Source organism: Toxoplasma gondii, chromosome XII (assembly GCF_000006565.2).
Source record: "Toxoplasma gondii ME49 chromosome XII, whole genome shotgun sequence".
NCBI lineage: Eukaryota > Apicomplexa > Conoidasida > Eucoccidiorida > Sarcocystidae > Toxoplasma > Toxoplasma gondii.
In genome coordinates, this window is record NC_031480.1 from 6,095,479 (window position 1) to 6,122,375 (window position 26,897).

The following is a 26,897-nucleotide window of genomic DNA, read 5'->3' on the forward strand; positions in this document are numbered from 1 at the left end:
AACTTACAGTTACGTAGATCTGTGCAAGTTAATGTGGTCGAAGTGTTTACTCAACCAAGAGAACTGCGACGAACTCTCGCTATTCTGGGTAGAGAGGCTCTGCACTGGACGGGAGGAAAAGTTTTCGTTGGTTGCATGCGGCACGCTGGTAGCGGCTGACAACACTCTTTCTTCAGATTCACTCTCGTTTCTCGATATGTGAGGTCACTTCTTTCGCCCGTTTAAGGATTATTCTACCTCAGTCGCTCCTTCTTTCCTCTTTTTCGCCTTCTGCTGGATCCCTCGATGTCTCTCGTTACTTCACCATTTCGTGGCGACTCTTCGCTTTTGACGCCTTTTTTGCTGCTGAGGTCAATACTCTCGTTTCCCCTGATCTCATCTGACTTAGGAATGACAGAACTATTTCTCGTCCGGAAATCTTTTGTTTGCACCTCCGGTCCACTTCTCGTTCTCCGCTGTTGATGAGTCTTGTTCCTCCGGCTACGCGCGAGCGCTCACAGGCTCAACGGTCTCTCTGGGTCCACTAACAGGGGACTTTTTCGTTCCCGTGTCGGGCCTGCATGCGCTTTTTTTACGTCGGAGAATCTCAGCGTTTTCAGGGACTTTGTCATTATCTGGCCTCCGCTAAGGGCGACGCTACTCCGTACTCGGTCGACACCGGAGACGGTCGCAGTCTTTTGCCCCGGGTATAGGAGTGATTTGGTTTTGAGATGACGCAATTTTCAGAGTTCCGGCCGCAGATGCTTCGCCTCTTCTTCGGCTCCTTTCCGTTTGCTTGATGTGAGGCGCAGCGACATCGTGAGGCAATGCCTGTGAGACTCAATTCAAATTCGCCCCGTCGGCAGATGTGAGGCCGACCTGCTCACCTTCACTCATTTCTCTCACGGTTCGACATGCGTCTCTCTTTTCTCTCAACTGCAAGCGCGACTCATTCCATGCATCTACCTGGACTCTTCCGAAGGTCGTCGCTGTTTTCGGCCCTGTCTTTTTTGTGACCTCTCGTCTGTCCCTTATCTCTCTACGCTTTGCCTCTTGGGTTTCTTGCTGCGCTCCCTTCAGAGCGCAGTCCAGAAAACAGAGACCTCCTGCTTTTCTTTTTCTCTTTGTATTCCTCTTCACGTCTTGGCTCAGTTCTTCTCTCCTGTCGTCGTCACCGGTCTCGTCATCTTCTGTCGCCCTGAACTCTGTCTTTTTCACCTCCGCGCCTCCTTGCCGCCGTTTCTCTGTCGCTGCCTCTTTCTCCTCTGAGTTTCGGTTCCCTCTCCTTCACCTTCTCTGTTCCCACCTCCTCTCCCCAATGTTCCAGCCATCGAGTATCTCTCCTCTTTCTCGTCTCTTTTCCCTGTAAAGGTCTCTTCCCCTCTCGTTTTTTGGGGAAAATGATGCCGCATGCCCCGCCCGCGCAACAGCGGACACACACCGGTGAGAACAGCAACGGACCTCAGGAGGTCCCGGCGTGGGGAGCTTCTTCAGTCCTGTCATCGCCGCCCTCTGTGTCTGCGGCCCCCCTCCGCATGCCTGGCTTGCCTTCGAATCCTTCTCAAGTTGCTCAGCAACATGTCCTCTCGTCGCTTCCTGGCGACCGCGCCCTGTACCCTCAAGGCCCACAGGCCGGAGACTGCGGATCTGTCACTTCGTCTCTGAGAAACCTGCCAGGGTCCCAAACGGCTCCTTTCTCCTTGCAGGCTCTGCCCCAGGTCGATCCTTCTCGCTTCCCGCTTGCTGGACAGAGCCCGTTCGTCGCGGTTGGTGCCTCCACCCTACCCACGGCGCTGCCTCAGTCGGGACCTCTGTCCTTGCGACCGCCTTCGCCTTCTGCTCAATTGCCTGCAGGTTTTTCAGCAGGGCAGGCGCTCGGGCAGGCATCTGCCGGCTTCCCAGCGAGTGGAGGCGCGCCCGCGCGGCCGGGGGCCTCGAGCAGCGCCTCTGCTTCTTCGCTTCCTCCTGCTCAGCGGCTGCCCTCGCCTGTCTCTTCGGACGCTCTGCAGGCGTCGTCTCGCGCTCCAGGCACTCCTGGGGTGGTGCCTCTTGCGAGTCCGGCTGTCTCGGCAAACTCGTCTCTGGGCGCGGTCCCGCCCTCTGGAGTCTCTGCGGCTTCTCCCGGTCAGCCTTTTCCTGGTTCGTTTGCTTCTCTCCGCGGCGGCAGTGTTTTCGGTCCTTCGGTTTTCGCACCCCACACCGGCGTGGCTCCGCTGCAGGCTCCAGGAGCCCCAATATCCGCCCCTGTCTCCACACACCTGCCAGTGTCTCCTCTCGGTCCTTCCGGCGAGACGCTGCCCGGGCAGATCTTCCATAGGGAGTCTTCCCTCGTCTCTGCCGGCGGCGCATCTGCGTCTGCGGCGGTGCCGGCATATCCCTTGCCGCTGGCTCCCCTCCAGAATGTATCGACGAAGACAGCCTCTGCCCCGGGTGCTCCAGAGGCTCCAGACAGTTCCTCGCGTCCCCTTCAGACGATCACACCTGGCGGGGCGCGAGTGCAAGGCTCGGGTCTCGCTGGTGAAACGAAACGCGTGTCTCCTTTGTCTCCTGAAGGTGCCGAGTCTCAAACACCCACGAACAAGCCGACTCGACAGGGCGCTGTCTCGTCGCTGTCTCCTTCCGGCCCCTCGCCCCCCGCGGGCGCGTCGGGCGCTGGGGACGCGAGCCGCTCCCCACAGCCACCCGCAGGGCGCCTTCCTGGCGAAGGCAAACGCCCTGCAGCGCCTCTCCCTTCGACGTCAACGCTTCGAACCGCGGAGGTAAGACAGATGGATCAGAGAGATAAAGAACGTTGATTGAAGCATTTTACCACGGGATCTGAAACCCATTGCTTTTCTAAACGCTTTCGACTACAGGAGGCTGTTTCTCATCGAAACTGAATACATTTTTGTTACCTAAAAAGGTTTTAAGTGACGTGAGTTTCTTCACGGATTAGGAGTCCGATTGCGTTTCCTGTTTTGCCTTCTTTTATGTTGTGTTTCGCAGAATTCCGCCCTTCCGACCTATGGCGTGAAGACCGATTTGGGAGCCGGGACCGTAGGCTCTCAAATGTCAAGTGAAGACGCTCGTACGCTGGGCAACGCGTTTCCAAATCTTCCGTTTCTCGCGTCTGCGGGCCTCCCTCAGGTGTCTTCTGAGGGTCACTTTTACAGCGCGTTCTGCCGACTGCTCTACGAGCTCTCGCTGCGCCAAGTTTCCCTCGTCGATAAACGCGTTCGCATTCTCCTGCTGATCTTTCACTGGCTCAAGCAGCGCCCAGAAGAGCACCAAGACCCCAGCCACATCTTCCGCGACCGACAGTTCGAACGTCTCGTTCTCCAAACTCGGGCGTACATACACCTGCTGTCGCAGAAGCCCCTCGAGGCCGAGCAACTCCAACAACTTCGCCTCGTTCCGAGCCTCGGCTTCTCCGTCGACCATGCCTTTCTCGACGCCGTCCGAACCTACAGAAGCTCTCTGGGCAGCGGTGGGTCTTCGGCGACAAAGTCCGGTGGAGGCGCAGGGGCAGGAGCCCCGCGGACCGCCGGCGCTGGGGGCGCAGCCCACAAGGCGAGTCAGATGCTGCTGCAGAAGAGACGAGCAAGATCGATTTTTGTCGAACTGAAAGAAGCCGCGGAGGCGTTCGAGCGAGAAGAAACCGCGCTGCGACTTCAGCGGCGAATTGAAAACCTGGAGAGACGCTTGGCCCGCGTCAAGGCGGCCGAGGACGGCGCGGTGGTCCCCGCGGAGCCTGCGTCTTCACGACCGCGGTCGCGGCTCTGTGAGGGCGCGACTGACGCGACGGAGACGAAGACGACGGAGGGAGACAGCAAAGAGAACAAGGAAGGTGAGAAGGCAGACAAGTCAGAGAAGGAAGAGAGAGACGAGGGTACAGGCGCCAGCGACAAGGACCGGGACGTGAAGCGGAGTCTGGAGATCCAGGAGACCGAGGGCCAGGAAGCCGACGCGAGTGGAGACATCCTGAAGGCTGGCGACGCAGACTTGGTGTGTGGCGACACAAAAGACGAAGGTATCGACTTGGAGGCGAGAGAGCCCAAGGTGGCCGTCGTTCCAGCAGAGCAGAGCTCGAAAGGCACTGGCAAAACCGTCACGGTTGAGAGGGACGAGGACGGCATGGAAGTGATTACTGTCTGCGTCGAGGACGATGAATCCCAGCTTGCGAATGGCGATTTGGCCTCCGACTTGTTTCTGGAAAGAGCCCTGGGACCGGCGCCTTCATTCGACGCCGAAAACGCGGCACACCTCCCTTCGTCGTCTTCTCTCGTTTCTTCTCCTCGCCGCCCCGCTGATTCCTCTCTGGCGCGTTTCTGCGCAGAAACGGATGACGCGTTGCGCAGAGCGCGTCTGCACTCGCGGCTTCTCGCGCTGCTGCCTCTGCAGTCGTCCGTCCGCCAGGACGTAGCGCTTCAGCGGATGCTGGAGGAGGCGCCGGACGCGCTCCCGCCCCTGCTGCACGTGAGTGTACGTACAGCGCGGAAGCATAGGCTGCTGCGCGAGCAGCGAGAGCAGGCGGAAGAGTTCTTGGAGCGACGGTCGCAGGACGCGCAGCGCCGACAAGTTTTTCTCTCCGCGCTCCTCGAGGTGCACCGACGGAACTTTGTGAATGTACACCGAGAGAGTCTGAAGCAAGTGCGACGAGTTGCCGCAGCCGTGAAGCGCAGACGCGCCTGCTTCCTCGGCGCGGAGGGCGAAGACAGCGCTCTTCCTGAAGAGTTGAAGTCCGAAGCGTTAGGTGAGGACGCCCGCGGCGGGCATTGCGGCCACCACCTTCACCCGACCAAATGCGGGTGTCCTGCAGCTGCTGCCGACCTCGCTGCGATGAAGCGAAGAGAGAGACTCGACGCCCTCAAGGTAGGCGTTTGAGGTTGTGCAGGCGCTGTTTGCTTGCGCGGCCGCTGTGGCCTTGTCGATGCGAGGGCCGTACAACAAGCAAATCTGCAAAATTGGGGAGTGCGGCTTCGAGGACAGAAGACGGAAGATAGAGGAAAGACGAAACGAGAGAAAAGAGTGGAAGAGAAGAGAGAGAACGGGAAAGAAGCGATTGTCTCCGACTCTTTTGCCTCACTATGAGACGCGAATGAGATCTGTGTCTCCGTTTGCGCAGAAGCACGACGAAGCAGCGTACCTCGCCCTGCTGCAGGAGACGAAGAACGAACGCCTTCTGCTCCTCGTCCGCCAGACCGAAGAGTACATGCGGAAGATGGGAGACCTCATCATTGAACAGCGCGAGCGAGAAGGCGCCGAAATCGTGGTGCGTGACTCGAATTCTCAAAACGGTTTCAATGCGTATGGATTCTCATTGACCCTACTTCGGTAACGGTTAATCATTCACCAGTTTCACAATTCGACTTTTCTCTCTCAGTGTTTCTGCACGTCTTATAGATGTGTGTGGCGAGTTCTTGCGGAGTGGTCCGAATGCTGGCCTGGATGTTTTCGTCGTCTGGTCGAGGTTTCGAAGGCGTTCTTTGTTCCTGTCCGCAGATGTTTCTACTCCACCGTATGACAGTCTTCCTGCTTTTTCGAAATTGCCATCCCGAAGCCTTTTTTAGATTGTGGTAGTTTGTACCTCGTCGCTCTCGGCGTTTGCTCCAAGGTTCCACTTGCTTCGACCTCCGTCACCTCCCACAGGGTTTCGATCTGCGTTGCGGTCTTCGCCGTGCGGCTGTTTTTCTCCAGATTCCCTCTCTTCTCTCTTTCGGCGTTTTCGCTCTGTCCTTTTCCCTCATGGTCTCTCTCTCTCTCTTTCTGTCTCTTGGTCTCTTTCGCGTTCTCGCTCTGTCCTTTTCCCTCATGGTGTCTCTCTCTCTCTTTCTGTCTCTTGGTCTCTTTCGCGTTTTCGATTTATCGTGATTGCTCGGGCTTCCTCTCTGTCGCGTGCTCGATTTTCTTTGTCTCCTGTGTCCGACCTCTGCTTTCCTCCGTTTTTTTCTGTTTTCGTCTCCTCTGTTGCTCTCGCGTCTCCCCCCGCAATTCCGCGTCTCTGTCGCTGCCTTGCATTTCCCTCTCAGGACCCCATCGACTTGCCTGCCGGTGAAGGAGAGGCGACGGCGGCGTCCGCGGACAGCGAGACAGCCGACGGTTTAGAAGCCTCTCAGAGCGAGGAGACGAACGAGACAGAGGATGCTAAAATGGAGCAGGGCGACGGGAAGGTGGGGGACGCGACGGATGAAGAGGAGAAGAACAAAGCCTCCCTCTCTTCCTTCCTTCTGTCGAAAGAAAGATACTACAGACTGACACATGCAAAGCGCGTCCACGTCACCGAACTCCCCAAGTGTCTCAAAGGAGGCTCGCTGCGATCCTACCAAATGGAAGGTCTCAACTGGATGGCGTCGCTCTACACCAATGGACTCAACGGAATTTTGGTGCGTGGGAACTGGCACTGCTGCATGCAGGAAGAAAAACCTGCAGACTGCGTTTCGCGCGAACCGTTACCACTACTTCTTCTACAGTGGGTGTACCTGTGTGTCTGCGCAGACATCTGCAGTTCGACGTCTGCAGCTGTGCGGTGTGCGTAGTTGCAGATCACCTGTCTGCCTTCCCGTGGGCCGTCGACAGTTGTGTCTCCCCTCTCTGCTCTCTCTCCATCATGTATCTGCATATGCTCATCTCTTTTCGGAATCGGGTCGTTGGTATCCTCTTGTCCAAGTGCGAGGGAAACGTTGGGTGGCTCTCTTTGCGCTCGATCGGAAGGCCTTGGCTCACCGGCGCGAGACGCCTTCGTGCTCTCACGACTGCGTTGCTGCTTTGGGTCCTCTGCAGGCGGATTCGATGGGTCTTGGCAAGACCGTCCAGACGGTCTCTTTCCTCGCGTATCTGCATGAGGTGAAACGCGCGCGGAATCCGTTCCTGATCGTCGCGCCGTTGTCCACGATCCACGGCAACTGGCGGTCCGAGCTGAAGAAATGGTGGCCGTCCATCAACCTGGTCGTCTACGAGGGAACGAAGGAATACCGCAAGCAACTCCGAAGCCGCATCGTCGGCGGCCTGAACACTCGCGGACCTGGCGCCGGCACCGCGACCGCGCTGGGCTCCAGCGTCTCCGACGCGGTGACCAAGCCGGACGAAGTTCGAGGCACCCAGGGTCCGGACACCGGGACAGACGGCGCGAGACGCTTCGTCGAGCCATACTTCCATGCGCTCCTCACCACAGACGCGGTCATCTTACGAGACAAATCTTTTCTGAGGAAAATCAAGTGGGAATACCTCGTCGTTGATGAAGCGCACAGGTACACAACAGTCGACTTCGAGATGTCGCCGAAGAAAAACATAGAATCCCATCAAACGAAGGCCCCCACATCCGCATAGGCCAATAGACATACAGACTTGTACATTTATAGATGTTTATTTAGAGAATGAGGAGTCTTGGTCTTGAGGTCGCTAGACTACACACTTTGTATTTAAGCTGTCGAGTTTTTCTTAGTTCGGCAAAAAAGCTTCTTTGTCAATCTAATGCCTTTGAAACTCTTTCTACAGAAATTCCCTTTGTCCCCATCCCCAATTAATGTGTGTGTATCGCTTCGCATGCATCGGCGCGTGGAGAGCTGTGGAGATGTACAGGAATGAAGGGATGTTGAGTCTGCTTCTCGCAAGAATGGACGATTTTTGTCGCCGTCTCTATAAGCCAAGTGAGGCCATAAAAGTGGCTTGTGGGTTCTTTGCACAGGCTCAAAAATCCCAACAGCAAACTCGTCCAGACTCTCAACACCGGCTTCCACATCAAACGGCGTCTCGCCCTCACTGGTGGGTTCGCCTTGCTCTCTCTTTCACCTGCATGCGTTTCTACTGCAGCTGTTCTTTCCCCTGGCATCGGAGGTTTACGTACCTCTACACACATACATAAGTACAAATAAAATAGTATCTATATATGTATGTGGTGGATCTCCAAATGTGCATATGCATACAACGATGTGATAAAGAGGAGGCACAGCAATGGCTTTCCTCCCAGGTTCATATATATATATATATATATATATATATTTATATGTATATATATGTATATGTTTGCATAGATATTTGCATCTGCTTTGCGCCGGTGTGTCGGTCTCGGTTTTCGTGCAGGTACACCACTGCAGAACGACATCGGAGAGGTGTGGGCTCTGTTGAATTTTTTGATGCCTTCGATTTTTAACGCGAAGCTGAACTTCGAGCAGTGGCTCAACGTGCCTCTCGCCGCGCCTCCAACTTTGTTTGGCGGGGCCAGCCAGCAAGACGAGCACTTGATCAACATCACCGAAGAGGAGAAACTGCTGATTGTAGACCGTCTTCACAAGGTAGGTGGAAGTACCTTTGTAATCAGGTTGTTCTCACGTTTTTCATGGGCTGTGGCTTTGCTCTCCTGTGCGGAACGGACGCTCGTTCAGGGACGTTTCCGTGGAGGAAAAGCGAGGCGTTTTCGTCTCCTTCCAGGAACATGCGTATACGTCCTCAAATATGTGTGAGCATGTGTACCTGTATGTATGCTAAAGCGTATGTATCCTTTAGGTTAAGGAAGAATACAGTAGATGGCATCCATAGCGATGCTCTACAAGTATATATATGTAATACCTGAACAGGTCGATGGAGGATGTACTTGTCGATAGCTGTGCTTCAACAGTCTGCCTGAGAGCATGAATTTATGTGTGGAGATGCAGGCCACGAGTGTGAATGGCTTTGTGAATTGGATCAGGTGTCTATACACTCCATGATGAAAGGGGATTGTGTTTTTTTCCATTCGTTTATTTGCACACACACTCGCATGCCGCTGCGTAAAAACTTCAATTTTTAGGTGCTGAGGCCATTCCTTTTACGTCGAGAGAAGGCCGAAGTGGCTGACGAGCTGCCGTCGAAGCAAGAGGAAATCGTCTGGTGTCCTCTCTCGGGTGTTCAACGTTATCTCTACAAAATGGTAAGAACGAAAATGATTTCTCCACTTCCCCCTGTCTTTCCGTGTCTCGTCGGAGCGATACATGCAAAAACACTGATCTCAAAAATATATTCTCTTCCTGGGTCTTCCGACGGCTTTCTGTAAGGATACTTCTGTACCACAGCATCTTGTTTACAAATATTGATCCAAATATGATGAGGCACTTTGTATATACTAATGTGTCAGTGCGATCATAAAATCACACGCAGATGCATTGAAATTGCATGAGGAGAGACGCTTTAGTAAACATCAGTTCTAGACATCTCAGGGCTGTGCTTGTCGAGGGTGGCGAACGTCTCGCTCCGCAATTGCACGACACGCAGGAAGCAGGAAACGACGAGTTCTCGAGATACTCTTCTTTCTCCCGATCTTGTATTAGAAACGGGAAATGAATAGATTGCCGACTGCACATTCCGTCCGATACAAATTGTCCTCTGCGGCCACCTGTGTGTGCGGGGTGTATGGACACCTGAAACGCTTCCAGATCGAGGGGAATCCCGTTGGCCAGAACCGCATGGTGCAACTCAGGAAAATTTGCAACCATCCCTACCTTTTCTGCTACTCCAGTTACACTCGTAAGCTCTCGTTTTCTTCCTTTTGCACTGCCGTCGTGACGCATCTCTCTTCCTCTCTCTTCTCCGAGTTTCCTGTCTCAGAGGAAAGCGCTCTCCAAATCAAACAGCTGTCCGCCGATAGTCTTTACTCGCTCTGTCACCCTTTTCTCCGTATTGACATACACCCATATATATATATATATATATATATATATATGCAAATGCGCATAATACATACGCATATACAAATACATATATGGTGGCAATCTCCGTAAAGCGTCTCCATTTCTCCCGTCAGAGACTCTTTCCTTTCGGTCGTGTGTGGGTCTTGTCCAAGAAGCGCACACTGGCCTTTTCTGTAGCGCGGCGGTTGCAGGAGTAGACGTTCCTCCCGCGGTTTCTTTTTTGTCTTGTGTCCCTGCGTTGTCCACCACTGTTCCGCCTTTCTTCTGAGAGTTTCGTCTGCTCCGTGTGGGGTCTCTCTGCATCTCTGCAGCCGACGAAAGCTTGGTTCGCTGCTGCGGGAAGTTCGCGATGTTGGACGTTCTGTTGCCTGCGCTGAAGATGGGCAACCATCGAGTGCTGATCTTTTCGCAGATGACCAAACTGCTGGATATCCTCGAGGTAACCTTTTGTCTGCTTTCAAGTGCACAAAGAACGATCGGAAAAAAAAGGACACAAGAAAACATCTACTGTTTCCACTCGCTCAAGCTCACGCAAATGCAGAAACACGCGGTTCTCAGAGAACGTCGCCTCCTCCCATCGCATCTCGCCGGCCACTCCACGGAGTTCCAATATATATATATATATATGTTCACTTCTGTTGGCAATATGTATGTATATATATATATATATAAGTACCTCTACAGGCAGGGCGTCGAGCAGGGTCTATTTGTGTATATTTGTATATATATCTGTCTATATATGTATATGTTGTATATGTTATATATGTTGTGCATGTTTTTAGTTGAATTGATATGTGTCGCTAGCTGTAGATGCAGCTGTACAATTGTATTTCTCTGGATCTGTACATGTGGTGGATCTGTTTTTTCGTTTTTCCTTGTCGACCGTTCTGAGGAGCCATCTGTCTGCGCGGTCGGAGCCCCTGTGGTGTCGAGGCGGCGTCTGTGTAGACGGAGTTTGAGGAAGACCAGCGCAGCAACCTGTGACTTCAAAGCAGCGCCGGCTTCCCTTTGGTGTCGACGCAAGAGTCTGCGACGCAAGCGTCTGAAGACATGCTTTCTTGCGCCCTTTGCCTCTGCAAAATCTGCGCATTCCTGTTCAGGTGTATCTGTCGCTGCGAGGTCACACGTATCTGCGTTTGGACGGTGGCACGAGCAGCGAAGAGCGACAGAAGCGACTGAGTCTGTACAACCAAGAAGGCAGTGAATACTTCATTTTCATTTTGAGCACCAAGGCAGGCGGTCTGGGCGTCAACTTGCAAAGTGCCGACACAGTCATCATATTCGACTCAGACTGGAACCCACAGAACGACGAACAAGCTCAATCAAGGTCCGAACAAAGTGCATGCCACCCACTCGAACAAAGGCGGCGGTGGTTTTCCTGGCAGTGCTTCCTCGAGTTTTTTCTCCCCACAAGATTCGACACATCTAGACATACGTAGCCACATGCACAGATCCATATATATATATATAATATATATATATATATAATATATAAATATAATATATATATATATATAATATATATATATATATATGTAGGCATGTATAGTTCCATATTATGTGTATATTTGGAGTTACGATTTAGGAACACAGTTCGATGTATATATATTTATATATGCCTGTGTGTTCTGGTGTGTGTTTTCGCCAAGCCACATACATCATATAAATAAATATATATGTATATGCATGTGTCTGTTTGCTGTGTAGGGCAGTATCTGTTGTGTGTACCTACACAGGTGTATCTGTGTGTGAATGCACGGAGAATGCATCGCATCGCATGTCTGTGTTTTAGAGCCCATCGTATCGGCCAGAAGAAGGAAGTCTTGACTCTTCGCTTCATTAGCGTGGAGTCGATCGAGGAGCAAATCCTTCAGAGAGCAGAGTGCAAACTGGACAAAGACAAGCTGGTGATTCAGAGCGGCATGTACTACGGCCACGGTCAAGAAGAAGTTCACGATCCTTCGCGGGACCTTGAGAGAACAAACCAGTGAGCCTGGGCGAATCTCTGCCTTTTCTAGAATCGCTCGGACGCATGCTTAGATCCCATGAAAACGCAGTGCGTTTTCAGTTCTGGACACAGAGACAACACCCGGAAGGACGTCGACGAACAAGCATTCGGGAGGGCATGCACTGCAGGATACGTGGATTTTGCAGGTCATGTGCAGGGGCATGTGTCAGGAGGGAGTTCTAGGAGTATGTCTGTGTGAAGTTCAGCTGTCTGAGATTGTCTGAATGTTCAATTCGCAGACCGGACGTACAGAACTCCGGTAGTATGGCAGTTGTTGTCCGCCTGGATACGCAAAAAATCATTCACAGAACGGACATTCACGATGACGTGTGTGACGTTGTCGCTACGTCTCTTTAGATGTGACGCTGTTACGGCAGAGAGGGGGGTCGTGCGTCGCCGCGGTTTTCTCGAAGGAAGCCGGCGCTGCATTTCGATGTCCTTCTCGATTTTTCCGTTCTCCACCCTTGTAGAGTGAGAGAAATTCTGCGGAAGCAGAGACAGTTGGACGTCAACTTGACGCGGGCGCTCGACCTCCAGCTGCTGAAGAGGCAAATCGCGAGGAGCTCAGAAGACATGCGCGTCTTTGAGAGGGCGGACTGCATCCGCAGGGTGAGTTATAGCTGTGCTCTCTGTACAAATCCACTATGTCTACATATGTGAGCTTGAACTCGTCCATACCATCGTACAGAGGTCCCTGCATCTTCACAAATTCTGGTAGAGTTGTACGTGCATACGCTCTCGGTTCCTAATCTCCTGTCTTCATGTGAAATTCTCCTGAATAAAGGCGGATACTGGCCTGTCTCTCCCACTGGCCTGTCGTTGCACGCGCCTCGTCTCTTCTCTCTTCTTCTGGCGTAAAGGTTCTTTTCCTCTCTTTTCCTTCTTCCTGTTCGCCAACTGCAGACTTCAGTGACGAGGCCGTGCTTCCGTTGAGCCGCCTTTTACCCACCGTCCGTTTTCCTGAATCCCGCGTCCTTGGTTGTCTCGAGCATCTTCTTCTCAACTCTCTCGTCGTCGACCCTTTGTGTCTTCGCTTTGTCTTTCTTCAGCTGCTTCACATTCCTGGATTGATCACGAACGAAATGCTCCCACCGTGCCTGTTCAGTTGGTGCAAGGCCGCCGAGCGAGCTCAAGAGGCCTTGGTGTCTGCAAGTCAGAAAAAGGAAGCTGAAGACGCGTGGAAGCGCCTCTACTCTCGATCTGACTTCTGGACCATTCGCGAAGAAAAAGCCTCTCCACAGGCTCCTCTCGGCCTCGCCTCCACTCCCGAACCTCCGTCTGGCGCGTCCTCGACGGATGCTTCTTCAAGTGCTTCCGCTTCTTCAGGTTCTTCTGCAGTTTCTTCCTCCTCTTCTTCAAGTTCTTCTTCCTCTTCTGCAAGTTCTTTCTCCTCTTCTTCAAGTTCTTCCTCCTCGTCTTCAAGTTCTTCCTCTGCCGTCTGCGCTTTGTCAGCTTCTTCGAGTGAGCCTGTGGGAAACGAGACACAGGGCTCTTTGCCGAACACAGAAGGAGAGAAGAAGGAAGGCGCTTCGCCGCCTGCCGAAGTTGAGACCCCTGCGCTTCACACAGACAGTTCGTGTAAAGAGCAGGGAGAGAAGGAAAGCAGCGCGGTGGAAAAATGTCGACCAGACGCCGCAGAATCCGAGAAGAAGGAGGGAGAAACACCGTCGCCGTCGGCTGAGGAAGACGCAGAGGACTTGCCGAAGACTCACGACGACGCAACGGCGGCTTCTGCTCTGTTGGCTCGGCGCGTCTGTGAATTGCCTGTCTGGCGCGCGACTGTCAATACCTGCATTCGCGAGGCCGTCAATGCAGCCATCGCATGCAAAGACTTCGATGTTTTCGTCGAGTTGCCGTCCAAGGAAATCTACAAAGACTACTTCGAGGTGAGCGCAGTGGCGAGGGCATCGGAGGCTTCGATGGGGGACAAGGCAGCAGGCTCTGCTTTGGAATTAATGGAGAACGCCACTCCAACTTGAGCACGGGAATTGCTGCTGAACATCGCAACTGGCGTTGTACACCGCGCCTGCGTTTTCGAGCACATGCTTTTGCAAAACTCGGTCGGGGATCTCAGCGCGAACGGGGCTGAAGCAGCAGTATTTTCGAAATACGGTTTCTGCGAAAGAAGAATCAAAGGAGAAGGAGGGACTCATCGCTCTCCAATAGTGAAAAGGTGTATCCGGAGGCCGACGGGGACAGTGTCTTGACGTGAAGTCTCACAAAACAACCGGTAAAATACAGAGACCAATTAAGACATGCATGCATATATGTATCGGCGTTTTTGGGTAACGGTGTATGTTTGATTTTTCTGGATCTGATTCCGCGTTGAATTTCTTGTTTTTGAGTCGTGTTCCTTTCCTTGTCGCAGCGCGTCAAGAAGCCGATCTGCTTGCTCTCCATTCGCGCCTTCGCGGATAAACAAGAGTTCACTTCTTTGTCGTAGGTCTCCGTCATCCAGGGATATGTTGCGTCCACCCTAACCTTTCGTCTACCTTTCTCTACCTCTTTTCACTTTACACAGGTCCTGAGGTTCCTGTACACTCATGCGTAGTTTTACGTTCATGGTGCATCATGCGTAAAAATCCGGGATTTATCCATCTTTCCATGTATCACTTTCTCTCAGTTTATCATTCTCTGTGTACCATCCTGTATGTGTCTGTCTGGCTTTTTGCCTGTCTGTACATAGCTGCCTGTAGGTGTAGAACTGTAGGTGGATTTGGACATAGGTGATGCGGAGGAACAATCTCCTGCTGGGATGCGATGTCAGGCAGTGTATACGAAATGCATGTAGTTGTGTTATTTATGTACATTTGTGAAATCTATGATCAGTATAATTTGGTTAATGATGTTCTCAATCAACCACATTCTTTTCCAGTATTCGCGTGCATGCATGCGCTGGCGTTGCCGTAGCTCTACCCTTGGAACTCGGGCAAGTCTCCAGTCGAATCAGAGGCTCTACACCTCGTTTGCTTGAACGCCCGGCCCCCCTACTCGTGTCTGCGTTTCCACTACAGAAAGCTGGAGAAGCATCTCACGCGTTTGGCGGTGAATGCGCGTCTATACAACGGAGCAGAATCTCCGATTTTTCTTCGGGTAGGCCGCGTAGTTTTTTGCTTCTCTCGTTTTCTTCCAATATCTCACGTTTAGATCGACTGTCTCGTGGTCTTGGTGTGTCTCCCTTCTCATGTGTCTGCGTTTTCATGTCTTCTGTTCCCCGACAGGCTGTCGAGTGTATGGGCTTCGTGATGCGGGAGAGTCGCCGGCGCCTCTGCATGGCGTTCTACACGTTGGTGGATCCGTCGGAGGCCGCGAAAGTCTTGCGCTTGCTCGATTACTTCTTCTCGTTCACGGTTGGGTCTGCTGGAAGTCTCGACTCGGCTTTGCTTGACAAGAACGACGGTTCGGAGAAGCCCGGAGGCGAGGAAGAAGAAGAGGAAGAAGACGAGTTGTCCGTGGTCTCGGAGTCTCGGGTGTCCAGCTCGCTCGCGCCGCGTGTCTCCGTGTCTCCGTCGCATCAGGTCTCCTGTCCTCCCGCGTCGTTTCCGTCCTCTTTCCCGTCGCCTCGCCCCGCGACGTTCTCCCCTGCGGCCTCGTCTGCACTCCCGGCCCTCTCGCCACCTGTCTCGTTCCCCGCCTCCTTTCCAGCTTCTCCCGCCTTCCCCGAGTCGCAGCCTTTCTCGGCACCTCCGCCAGGCGGGTCGCTGGAGACAGGTCCGTCCAGTGCCGGCGGTGCCTCTTCTTTCAGTCAAGCCTCTCCTTCCCAGAGACGCCCTCTTCTCAAGATCTTCCCGATGCGCATCAGCCTGTCGAGTCAAGGCACGTCCAGAGGCGCCCAGGCTCCGCCGGCCGAGGGCCTTGCTGTGGGGAAAGAGGGCCTTGTTGTGGGGACTGAGAGTCAGGAGGTGGTGTCTGGTCTGCAGGGCCATGATAAGCTGCGTGTCTCTCTCGCCAGTGCGTTCAGTTCATTGCCGAGTGGCCGACCGGGGGCAGAGCTGCGCCGGGGCAGTTCGGCGCTGGACGAGGAACGAACGCGACGTGAGTTGAATGGTACGAAGAGAGGAAGGAAACGCGGGAGGCCGGCAAGAAAAGACCTCGAGAAACCTGGTCTTCCTGCGAAGAACAACGTGGAACCGATGCCGCAGAGAGAGGGAGTCGGGGCGGGGGAGCCGTTCCCCGCTTTCGCCCACCCGGCCTTCCCTGCAGCCTCTGCCTATTCCTTCCCGGCGACCACCACAGCTGCAGTCGGAGGCGATGCAGGCGGAGCGCTGGACGAGGAAGGCCGCGAGCGAAGCAGGAACCGAAAGGAGAAGAAGAAGAAGAAGAAGGAGAAGAGGGAGAAGAGCAAAGACGAGGACGGTAGCGTTGTCGGTGAAGACGGCAAGAGAAGGAAAAAAGCCAAAGAGGCACGCCACAGGGAGGAAGAACGCTCCGACGCCCTCGGATCCGCGCCCACTACTGCGCTTTCTCATACTTCTGTTGGAGGCACTCACCTCGCTTCTGGCGGACCTCAACTGGCGGAACCTGCGACTTCGTTCTCGGGTCCGGCCGATACAGGAGCCAAGAAATTTCGAATTCGACTGCCTCAAGCGCCGTATTTCCCCGCCTCTGCTCCTCTCGCTTTTCCCGGATCTCACGCGTATCCTGGAACCGTCGCTTCTCCAGCTGGCAATCCTTCGCTTGGTCCAAATGCGATTCCTCCCCCGGCCTACACTTCTCCCTTTCCTACCCCAGGGGCATGCTCGTTTCCTTCTTTTACCCATGGCGACAGGGTTTCGGGGGAGAAAGGCGAAGGCGGAGCTGCCTCGACAGGCGTCTCCAAGTTCCGCATTCGCATAGCTTCACAGCCGCAGCCTCAGTGAGGGGAGAGATGACGACCCAGAAAGGGAACAGACGAGAAAACTCGAAGAAAACAGGAACCCACGCGAAGGAACGAGCACACACCAAAGGACAGAGGATCAGCCGAGCACAAGGGGAACACACCGGAGGAGGAGAGACAGGAGAGGGTGTCTTGGTTTCAGTGTGAAGAGAAAAAAAGGTCAAGAGTCGATAGAAAAAGTAGACATAAGGAGCGCAGACACTGGAGAACCAGATCGATGAGAAGACGTCCCCTTGTGTCGTCACAGTAGACGTAGGTTTCTGTATCGTTGTTGCAGTTGCCGGGGTGTATAGTCAGTGTGTATACTTGCGTGTACAAGGATACTACCACGTTTACGGCGCAGTGAGACTCCGAGAGTTGGGTCTTACCGTGTGTCGCTGTGAGTTTTGGATCGACTGGTATCCCCAGAAGGACTGATAGATATATGCGGCTGTACGAAAATGCGCGTGTGTATGTCCCCCTTCGAAGGGGCTTTCTTTTGAAGTAAAACACAGGCGCTTGAGCCACTATGTGTCTTTCTTGTTCGAATTAGAAAGGCATCGGAGTTTTATGTCCGGTATTTCCCGAATGCATTGCCAATTCTGAAACATCGGAAAGGGATCAATGGTGAACACCTGTTTCTCTGACTGAAAAAGAACATGCACTGTCAAAATAGTCTTCTCTGTCTTAGCAGGGATGCATTTTCTTCCCTCTTCTCTACGTGGTGTCTCAACTGCGACCGTCCCTCGCCGCTTGCGCCACTCTCCTCGATCACGAAGCACCGTCACTGCTCCTCCCTTCGAACTCATTTCCTATTGCTCGTCCCCAGTCAGTTCATTTTTTACTTCTACAATCGCTACTCGGAAGCCTGTACACACTTTTGGCGCGCTTCACTGGCGAGTCTCCGCAGCGCAGTACGAACGAAACAAAGGCGGCTTTTGTTAAACCCTCATACTTTGTTGAAATAGAGACAGATTCCTGAGTTCCATTAAACGCAACGAACACCCTTGGACACGTGCCGCCTTAAAGAAAGCACTACACTTTCAGTCGCACAGTTAGAGAGCGCAACAGCTACAGGGGTTTCCCTTCGCTTCCCCCATCACCTTCGAAATTCAGGCAATCCAGGCGCTACCGCTTCATTGCACCTTCCCTGTTACTTTTTTACTACTCGCGTTCACTAAAACTCGTCCATCCTTAATAGATCAGCAGAGACGCAGCAGCCACCGCAAGAAGAGAAACAGATAATGCAGTCATTCCACTTGCCGAGCCCCACGCCGCGGAGTGCACGACAATCGTCAGGTATGCCTCTTTGTCTGGCGTTCCACTGAGGCGTCTCAACTGAATGCTTGTGTAGTCTCCAGTTTCGCCATTCACGAATTCCTGGTCATGATGGAGATATTGGGCGGCTCCTGGTTGTTCTGTAGTCGTAGATTGACCTCCTGCACTCTCCTGATTTTGGTTCTGAGTGCCCTGGCCTGCTTGTTGTTGTTGTTGTATCTGGGTGTTTGACTGACTGTCAGAACCTGAGGCACTGTCATGAGACCCCCCGGATTCGCCATTGTCATTCTTTCCTCCTTCCTCCACCTCCTGTTGAACTGAATTGTCGGTCCCCGACTCACCTCCAACTGGAGAATCCTGTTGATCTGATTCCTCGGTTTGCTCCTGGTTATTCTGTTCTTCCGGCTTCGGAGGTATGTCTGGTGTTGCAGCGTCAGATGTCGCAGGCGGTGGCGTTGTGGAGACGGTGGACTGTGAACCCGATCCTGTTGCAAGCAATGTCTTGAATTGCACACAGAAACTCAAACCCCCACCCAAATACTCTGCAGGCGGATGCGTGAATGTGTACTTCACAGCTCCGCCTGGGGATACATTGCCACTCTTCGCCGGTTTTGACTCTTCCCGAACCCACAGCGGTGTTGGGTAACCCAGAAATGCATCCCTGAAAACAATGGTCTGACTGAAGTCACAAGATCCATTTGCAAATCGATACGCGACAGTGTAGTCGCCCGACAAAATCTCGCCAGTGCTCTCACTCGCACTGGGCAGATAGACAGCGTTGGCGGTTTCGTCGATGACCTGGAGCGTGTCGGAGGGTCCGAGGGAAAAGACACGTTCCACGTTTTCTTCTTCCAGTCCATCTTTCGGGATAACCGCAATGAAATCGGGTCCTGTGTTCGTCGATTCACTTGATTCAGAAGCAAAACACTGCAAGACACTGCCCACGAGCAGGGTCAAACAAAATGCTCGAAAAATGTGTCCTTCCATGGTGACACAGCGGGACAGCCTCAGAACCCCCTTGAGATGGGGAACCCGACAACGGCAAGTACGACCGGCAGTGACCTTGACATGTGAAGAAGGAGACACCAGTCCTGTATTTTTGTTTTGGCCTTGAAAAGTGGATCTCTGCACGATATGCGGCGATGCAAATTGCCAAAAAGTGGGTCTGTCCCTTCTGCGACCAGGTGAGCCTCAGAGTTGGCGAACAGAAGGTCGGGACGGAGTCGCAGGTGACTCTGTGCGTGCGGAACCCGAAGCGCCTCCGCGGGTTGGGGGTCGACGGGGCGAGTGGGTACCCAGGAAGCGACAAGTCCATTCTTAGTTCGTTGTTCTGTGTCTTCTTTCGGATTATAAGGGGGATTTTCTCGGGGGTGTTTGAACAGGTGCATCTGTGCTTACAGACGGACCACTGAGCGAGTCCGTTTTATTGACAGTTTTAGCTGGCTGTAGTAGCGTAAAGCCTTAAGCTGTGGCTGTCTTCGTGACCCGATCGTGATCAGTGGCAGAAATCGCAGGGTTAATGACAAACGCTACTAGATTTAGGGAGACGAAAAGGATTGCTTGTGGCTCTCCCAACGGCCAACAATAAACCGGCTTGAAAGAAACAGCGAATACCGCTGTGTCGCAATCTCGAGGAATATTAATTCGAGGGTGTCCCGCCGAGGGGGCTTAGTATAAATATCCTGTCAAGTTTAAACGTACCAATGTAGTCACTTCCCATTTATGAAGATCGTGTCTTGTCACCTCGCAGTGCAATCGCTTTAGAAATACAGGGGCGCTCTGGATTTGTGCAGTGTTAAATATATCGGGCCTGTCTATGTCTCTCTTTTGAGTGGGTGGTTCCCTAGCGGCCCCACCCCTTGCTACAACATGTCACTCAACCCTTTCCGGAGCTAGGCGTAGTACAGACCTGAAAAGATTGCCTCAGACCCAAGGAGAGTACATATCAGGCTGGAAGTGCATTTGTACTGTTGCAAAGTCAAGTGGACTAAATGCTTTGAGCCGACTACTTAACGAGGGCACTATCCTGACAGCATTGCTCGCGAATGTGCCGGAGTTTTGTATCTGCCGAATCGTGTCGATAGCCGCCAACAGCGTCGAATGTTGGTGCTCTGATATGTCAGGTAGATACGCATCCGTTTACTGCACGGCAACGGCTGTAGATGGCGCCAATGGAACCTCTGATAACGTCAGAGGGACGTCATGTGTTTAGCCACACCATCTACTGGCTTTTAATCGATCTCTGCCACATTCTTTGGCATACCTAAGTTCGTCGCTCTTCGTTTCTGGTGATGCTGTTTTCACAAAAGGATGCTAAAGGCTGTGACACGCCAGCCCCCCAGGAAACTGCCTACTTCGAGCAGAAATCCATGCTCGGTTGCTCAGTGCTACAACGCAACCATGATACTGGACTCGCCGCTTCTACCACACCTTCCATTTAATTATTAACAAGCCGACGTATGTTATTCCTACTTCTTTTCAACCCGTTATGCTTACCAGCCCTCAACAGTGCCACACAACTACCAAATGGGCAACAGAGCAGCAGTCGCGGCAAGAAAAGCTGCAGTGCATTCATTGCACCTGCAAAGCCCCACGCTTCCGAATGCACCACAATAGTCAAGAAGGCCTCCTTCACTTCGGGAGTCTCACTGAAGTGCCTCATCCGAGCACCTTCGTGTTTTTCGACACTCTCACTCGCGGTGCCATTGTCATCCACCACCAGTTTCACTTCTGGTTCTCCGACATCGGGAACAGCATTAACATCAGATTTCTGTGCTGGGGTGTGAACTTCCGATCCCTGAACTGACACTGCGGGTACTGAGTGAGCGCCGGGAATTGAGAGGTCGCTCAAATACTAGTTCGTTGTTCTGTGTCTTCTTTCGGATTGTAAGGAGGGTTTTCTCGGGGTGTCTGCAAATTTTCAAATGTCTTTGGTGAAGGGAATATGGGGATCATCCTCTATTAGGTAATTGCAGCTCCCAACAGACTACAGTCCCGTTCTGCCGGTACATTTGTACCTATATGTTGATCGCAAAACAATATGCGGGGATCTCGTCAATAGTTATTTGGTTTACACGTACGACGAGAAAGGTTTGTTGTTCTCCGTCAGCGAGGCGAGAAAGCTACAGTGATCGCTGGGCCTCTCAACTCAATGAATTTCAATTGCAGCGTGGCCGCAGAAGGCAACGCAATACGAAGCACCTCTCGCTTTTATCAATGTCATTACGACGTTGTTGGTGTGGCAAATGAGGACCGATATTTACTTGTAAACAGACTGACGGATATCGTTGGTTACGCCAATAACGAAAGCAATTTCCGAATTATTGTTCTCCGTGAGTCATTCTGCTCGTTACACCGACTTGTTCCGCTTTTCTGTCGGGTTCACTTCCGAAGCAGTGTCGTGTATGAGTTAGTTATGCAAGAGGACGAGCCAAGCAAGCAATAATCCTTCATATTCCTGGGTGTCTTGTATTCAGCGATGTGATTCCTTCTCATGCAAGAACAGTAGATCTAGTGAAGATGTCACGAAAATGCCAGTATATCCTGTCGCCCCCGCGTGCACGTGGTAGTCGCCGCTGGAAAGAGTATGTGCCGAGTTAAGTGAGACATATCTTTATTTACGTGCTGTAGGGTAGAGATCACCACTTATGTATCAGATGCATGGTTGGGTAGCATCATAGCAAGGTTAGCTCTGATGTCAAGCATCCACCCCCTGGGCGCAGGCCACGTGGAGCGCCTCATAGGGACACCCAGAAAACATTGACAAATCCTCGTTCGACAAACTCTTTTTCTTTCATTTCTTCGCTAACGAGTACAGAAGACGTTGACATGCCATCCCACGATAACCGCACCAGCGAAATTCGACGTCCGATGAGCAAGCTTCATTTCCCCACATTACAGGTTCGAATCCATCGAGGGCTGCGTCCGAATGTCGACAGAAATAACTGCAGAGACTCTCTCACGAGCATCATTGTCACTCCTAACGCTCTGATCGTCTCCGTGGTGGACAGTAACGAAATGATTCCATTACTCTCTTTCATGGGTGTGTGTAGTAACTGCTCATCTGGAGAGCCGCTGCCGCGTGGTTCCACAAACATTTGTGTAGTATGAGAGCAACGCTGTCTGTCCGGCCATGCCTACAACTCCATGACCTTAAGGCAAAAAAACAAAATCCATGGAGAGCGGCTCCTAGGGAATACCCGGTTGGACACAATATGTCTTCTCTGCAAAGTGTCACTATAATGAAGCATGAAGATACCATGACGCAAGACAACCAGGACACTGACAGGATTCGGAAATCAATGTTGGCTATGACTAGTGTTCGGCATCCGCTTCTTGACGATAGACAAAGCCGATTCATCCTCCCTATTTTCCTGTCCCTTCGCTTCCTGCCGCGCTTGCTAACGTTCAAAAGCGGTTAACAAATCGACGGCAGTGTTCCTGCAGCTGCAAGAAGAAAAACTGACAATGCGCTCATGCCACCTGCCAGGCTCCACGTCGCTGAGTGCACAATAATAGTCAAGAATGAGGCATTCGCTGGTTGAGCGTCACTGAGACGCCTCGTGGGAGAGCCTTCTTGTTCTGTTGTGACATCATTGCCAGAAGCCGCTTCACCTCCCGGAGACTCCGGCTCGGCGGGATGCTGTGGACCTCCATCAGGGTTGCTGCTGCCCTGGCTCTGGTCAACCTGAGGTGAACCAGCCGGAGGCTGGGGTAACGAGGGATTTCCAACACTGGGAATCTCTGGACGGGCCTCCGGACTCGACTCGTCGCCTTGCGGACGGTCATCACCGTCGTCCTCGTCTTCTCCCTCACCTGTCTCACCTTGCTGTGATTCAGGCTTCTCACTGGGCTCCGACTGACCTGGAGAACCGGGCGAATCCTCTGGAGCTGGAGCATGCGACTGGCTTTCCTGTTCATTTGGTTGAGTACTGAAGTCTGGCTTCGTCCCACCAGCAGAGGCAGATGATCCTGATGTCGCAGCAGTCGACGTGCTCGTTTGAGATCCGGAAGCGAGAAATGTCTTGAACTGTACACAGAAACTCAAACCCCCGCCCAAATACTCCGCTGGTGGGTTTGTAAATGTGTACCTCACAGCCTTTCCAGATGGTGAATTCACCCCTTCCCCCGAACTAGGCCCTTCACGAACCCATACTGGCTCCTCGTAGCCAGGAAATGCATTCTTGAATTTCACTGTCTCATTGAAATCGCAAGCTCCATTAACAAATCGATACGCGACACTGTATGGGCTGGCCAGAGCCTCCCTTAAATTCTCGCCCTCTTTTGGCAAATAGTCAGCGTCCCCGGTTTCGTCAATGACCTGGAGCGTATTCGATGGGCCAAGAGTAAAGACTTGCTGTAGGTCCTTTTCGAGTCCCGTTTTGGGGATAGTCGTTGTGAAATCCGCCTCGGTCTTTGGCGTTTCGCTTTGTTCAGACCCACCGCAGTGCAAGACGCTGCCAATAAGCAGGGTCAAATACACGGCTCGAAAAATGTGCGACCCCATGGGGACCGGAGTATTTCGTGGAAGCGGTACTGGACAAAGGCACGGATGTCACCCAGATACCTCGAAGGTAAAAAAAGAGTTTTTTATGTTCTTAATGAAATCTGTCCGCTTCAGCATGCCAGAAGCGCTATTTCGACAAACGCGTAGAAGTGAGCATGTCGCCTCTGTGGCCAGGTGACCCTCACAGTTGGCAGGCTGAACAAGGTCGGGAACGAGTGGTGGGTGGCCCGTTGGGTGCGAAATTCGAGAGCGGCAGTGGACCGCGGGTCGCGGTGGAAAGGGAGGCTGCAAAGGGACAATGCCAGATCTACTGTTTTGTGCCTAATAAAGGGTACTTCTGGATGACGTGAGTCATGGAATAGTGTTCGCACATTGAGAGACGTTCTACCATGTCCAGCATTCTCATACGCGTTTTCCTTCCTGTCAGCGAGTCGACTGCACGATTGAACAGCCGGAGCAGTTGTTTGTGTCTACCAACGTCAACGAGCGGTAGCTAAAGGTAGAGTTCTGAACCAAGAAGCAGTGGGGGTATCTAGCTGCAGTTTTTAACACGCCTGTGAATCATTCGATAGCTGAAAGTTTTTTGCCAAATTAGGGCATCTTTCCGCAATCACCAAACGATCACAGGAGGCAATGCATGAGGTGGCGCCGGGGCAACCAGATTGGCAAGGGCCGATGCGAACAGCCCGAGCAAATGCAGATGATGCAACATTGGCATATGCTGTGCGTTATTGCCCGTATTTCACTTTTTGCCGGCAGATGCCCCAGTGGCCTTGCATGTCCTCTCGAAAGATCCGCAGGAATTGATGAAGAAAATGAAGTATCTACCAGGTCACCTCAACTTACTATTGATATGCACATCTGTTCCTGTACGGGATTGGTGCATTTCTGGCCGACGCGGTCTTCCATGTGTAGTCTCAGCTGTTTTTGTGGGTTGCAGTTGTCCATCGCACTTTTAGGCGGGGTCGCACACAGTTCCGGCGGTGTGTCGAGTGCATTCGAGAAGCGGAGCTGTGCGCGAAAAGGGTGAGAAGGCTGTGCACCAGAACACAGAATCAAGTCTGGGTATGCTGTCAATCCGGAATAGTACCCGGGAGCAAACTCCTTGTAGTCCGTCCGGAAAGTGTCCGTGTCACTACCGACTGTATCGTGTCGATGCCCGAAGACCACGTGAAGTGGCGTAGCGCCGCAGACAAAGGACAAGGAGTTGAATAATGGATTGCACTCTGGTTGCAGTAACTGCCTCGCACCAATCCTATGGTAACGTCTTACGAATGTTACCTGCTGTGCTACGCCACACCACCCACCCTCTTAACCAGAGCAGCCGGACGCGTGAAAAGTCTCGGAAGATACAATTTTAGCACTCTGACAACTGCAGCACTCCTTAAACATGGGTTCCCTGCAAATGCTGGACACATACGTATAAAAAAACACAATGCGACGACAACGGAACACAAACCTGTTTTGAGCCAGGGCCCACTTTCAGCTGCGCAACTACGCCGCAGATACGCGAAGCTGGATTCGCCCGCGTCCGTACAGTAGCACCCGACACAATGTCGAAGACACATGCCCATCCTGCATTATCTCCTACTTATTTGAATATTTCCTTCTAATAACAACCTACAAACAATTACCAAACCAGGAACAGTGCAGTTGCCACGGTGAGAAGAGAAACTGGCAGAAGTCCCATTCCACCCGTAACGCGCCATGCCGCGGAGTGTACTACAATGGTCAAGAATGCTTCAGTCGCTGCAGGCTTTTCAGTGAGGCGCCGCATCCGAGCGCCACCCTCCCTGCTAACACCATGTTCGAGATGCTGATCTGTCGTTTCGAATCCAGCGGCAGCTGCGTCGCCTTGAATCGTAGCTGGGGTCTCTTCTTGGATCGGTTTGTGATGAACAGCCGAGCGAGCAAGGCCATCTTCGTTATTCTCGCCTGTCTGATCAACGGTTGGACGAGATGATGGTGGCTGGCTGTTCGCGTGACTGATGGAGCTTGCGGAACTTGTCGAACCTAAAGCAGAGTTTTCCTCCTCTCCTTCGTCTCCAAGGCTGTCTCCCTTCCCGTCTTCCGCTCCTGCCATTTGATCATCAGTATGTGAACCATGTCCTGATGAAGCGGGCGGGTCTGCTGGTTTCGGAGGTGGGGTCACAGGACTGCTCTCCAAATCAGGCTGGAGTCCTGTTTCTGGCGACGGAAGGCCGGGTTTCACAGGGTTTGAGCCGCCATCTTCGTTTTCTGGATTTGTAGTTCCGTCTGGCTTGGCCCCGCCCGACGGCACAGACGGCGTGGGAGGCGATGTGCTGGTTTCTGTATTCGACCCAGGAGCCAGCATCGTCTTGAATCGCACACAAAAACTCAATCTTCCACCCAAGTACTCAGCAGGAGGATTGGTAAACACGTACTTTACAACCTTTCCCGCGGATTCTCTTTCACTCTCTTCCGATGCTATCTGCTCCTGAACCCATAATGGCGTCTTGTACCCAGGAAACTCATCTTTGAACTCGATCGTCTTGGCGAAATCGCATGCTCCGTTCTCATACCGATACGCGGCACCATACGGTTCCGACGGAGGCTCTTCTGTGCTGGCGCTCTCTCTTGGCAAATAGACAGCACTTGAAGTTTCATCAATGACCTGAAGCGTGTTCGATGGTCCTAGGAGGAAGACTAGCTCCACATTCTTTTCGAGACCAGCTTTCGGGATGGTGGTGGTGAAATTAAACTCGGTTGTTGGTTTAATCGATTCCACCCCCATGCACGACAGGACGGTGCCCATCATTAGCGTCAAGCATGTGACTTGAAGGATTCGTCCTTCCATGGCGACTGCGGACAGGGGTACTACATAGAAACTGTGTCAGACTAAAACAGACGCAACCGGCCTTCCCCTTGATAGCCAAAAGAAGGAACAAAAAGGCGTGAGACTTTTCAGCTTTTCATGGAAGCATAACTTGCTTTGACTCTTCTCTCCGCGCACAGTAAGTGACTGGATGGCAGTCCTCAGAAAATGAGCAATCGCTTCTTCACCTGTGGCGAGGGTCTGGGCGAGCCTGAGGGTTCGCAGCCGTCGAAGATGAGGGACCGGGGTGGGCCATTCGCGGGTCGACCGGGCATGCGCTTGTTTGGCAGGACAACATGGCGATAGAGAGGGACACATTAGTTTTTGTGTGTTCTGATTGGTGGAGGGAAGTTCGAAGCAAAATGTTTCATGCAAATGCGTTCACAGTGTGTTATATACTTTGGGGAAAAGCATCTGATGGTCGCCATACTCAAACGGGTAAGGCGACTCTCGATGCCCCAAACTCAACGAGCAACAACTGAAGGGTTGACGTCCAGAGCAGACACAGAACACAAAACTGGCAACATTTGCCAGCCTCAACTCGAAATCTTCAGAAAGCGAAAAGACGAACAGACTCGGTCTATGGGCCTCACAGTCACCGAGTGTCACTGCAGGCAAGCAAAAATGGGTCATATAGCCGACAGCACCGCGAGCTGGCTGGTGCCGCGACCAGGCCTCCAGGCGTTGTTACTAACAGAATGACACATATAGTTCCTAACAGAGGCAAATCATATAAGATGAGAATTACAGTATTTTCTTCCCACATTTGCTGCAGTGTGTTCCCACTATCACCA

At 52.6% G+C, this 26,897-nt stretch overlaps 4 protein-coding genes across 4 annotated transcripts; 1 reads left to right on the forward strand and 3 right to left on the reverse strand.

Moving 5' to 3' along the window:
- The first annotated feature begins 216 nt into the window (after positions 1-216).
- On the forward strand, positions 217-17,149 carry TGME49_278440 (SWI2/SNF2 Brahma-like putative). Its single transcript, XM_002370506.2, has 17 exons — positions 217-2,738; positions 2,965-4,830; positions 5,084-5,230; positions 5,988-6,341; positions 6,739-7,205; positions 7,643-7,719; positions 8,038-8,249; positions 8,744-8,863; positions 9,366-9,456; positions 9,932-10,059; positions 10,721-10,947; positions 11,413-11,607; positions 12,099-12,237; positions 12,678-13,514; positions 13,997-14,067; positions 14,643-14,721; positions 14,850-17,149. Exons 1-17 carry the CDS (start codon positions 1,380-1,382, stop codon positions 16,485-16,487), a joined length of 8,007 nt encoding a protein of 2,668 aa, XP_002370547.1. The 5' UTR covers positions 217-1,379; the 3' UTR covers positions 16,488-17,149.
- A 528-nt stretch (positions 17,150-17,677) lies between these two features.
- Positions 17,678-18,929, reverse strand: TGME49_278430 (Toxoplasma gondii family A protein; the record flags this gene model as incomplete). The annotated part of the gene is made up of 1 exon (XM_002370505.1): positions 17,678-18,929. Exon 1 carries the CDS (start codon positions 18,746-18,748, stop codon positions 17,678-17,680), a length of 1,071 nt encoding a protein of 356 aa, XP_002370546.1. The 5' UTR covers positions 18,749-18,929.
- Positions 18,930-21,400: 2,471 nt separating this feature from the next.
- On the reverse strand, positions 21,401-23,822 carry TGME49_278420 (Toxoplasma gondii family A protein). Its single transcript, XM_002370504.2, has one exon. It carries the CDS (start codon positions 23,265-23,267, stop codon positions 22,179-22,181), a length of 1,089 nt encoding a protein of 362 aa, XP_002370545.1. The 5' UTR covers positions 23,268-23,822; the 3' UTR covers positions 21,401-22,178.
- Positions 23,823-23,890: 68 nt separating this feature from the next.
- On the reverse strand, positions 23,891-26,816 carry TGME49_278410 (Toxoplasma gondii family A protein). Its single transcript, XM_002370503.2, has one exon. The coding sequence runs from the start codon at positions 26,083-26,085 to the stop codon at positions 24,898-24,900; it is 1,188 nt and encodes a 395-aa protein (XP_002370544.1). The 5' UTR covers positions 26,086-26,816; the 3' UTR covers positions 23,891-24,897.
- Between the last annotated feature and the right edge of the window lie 81 nt (positions 26,817-26,897).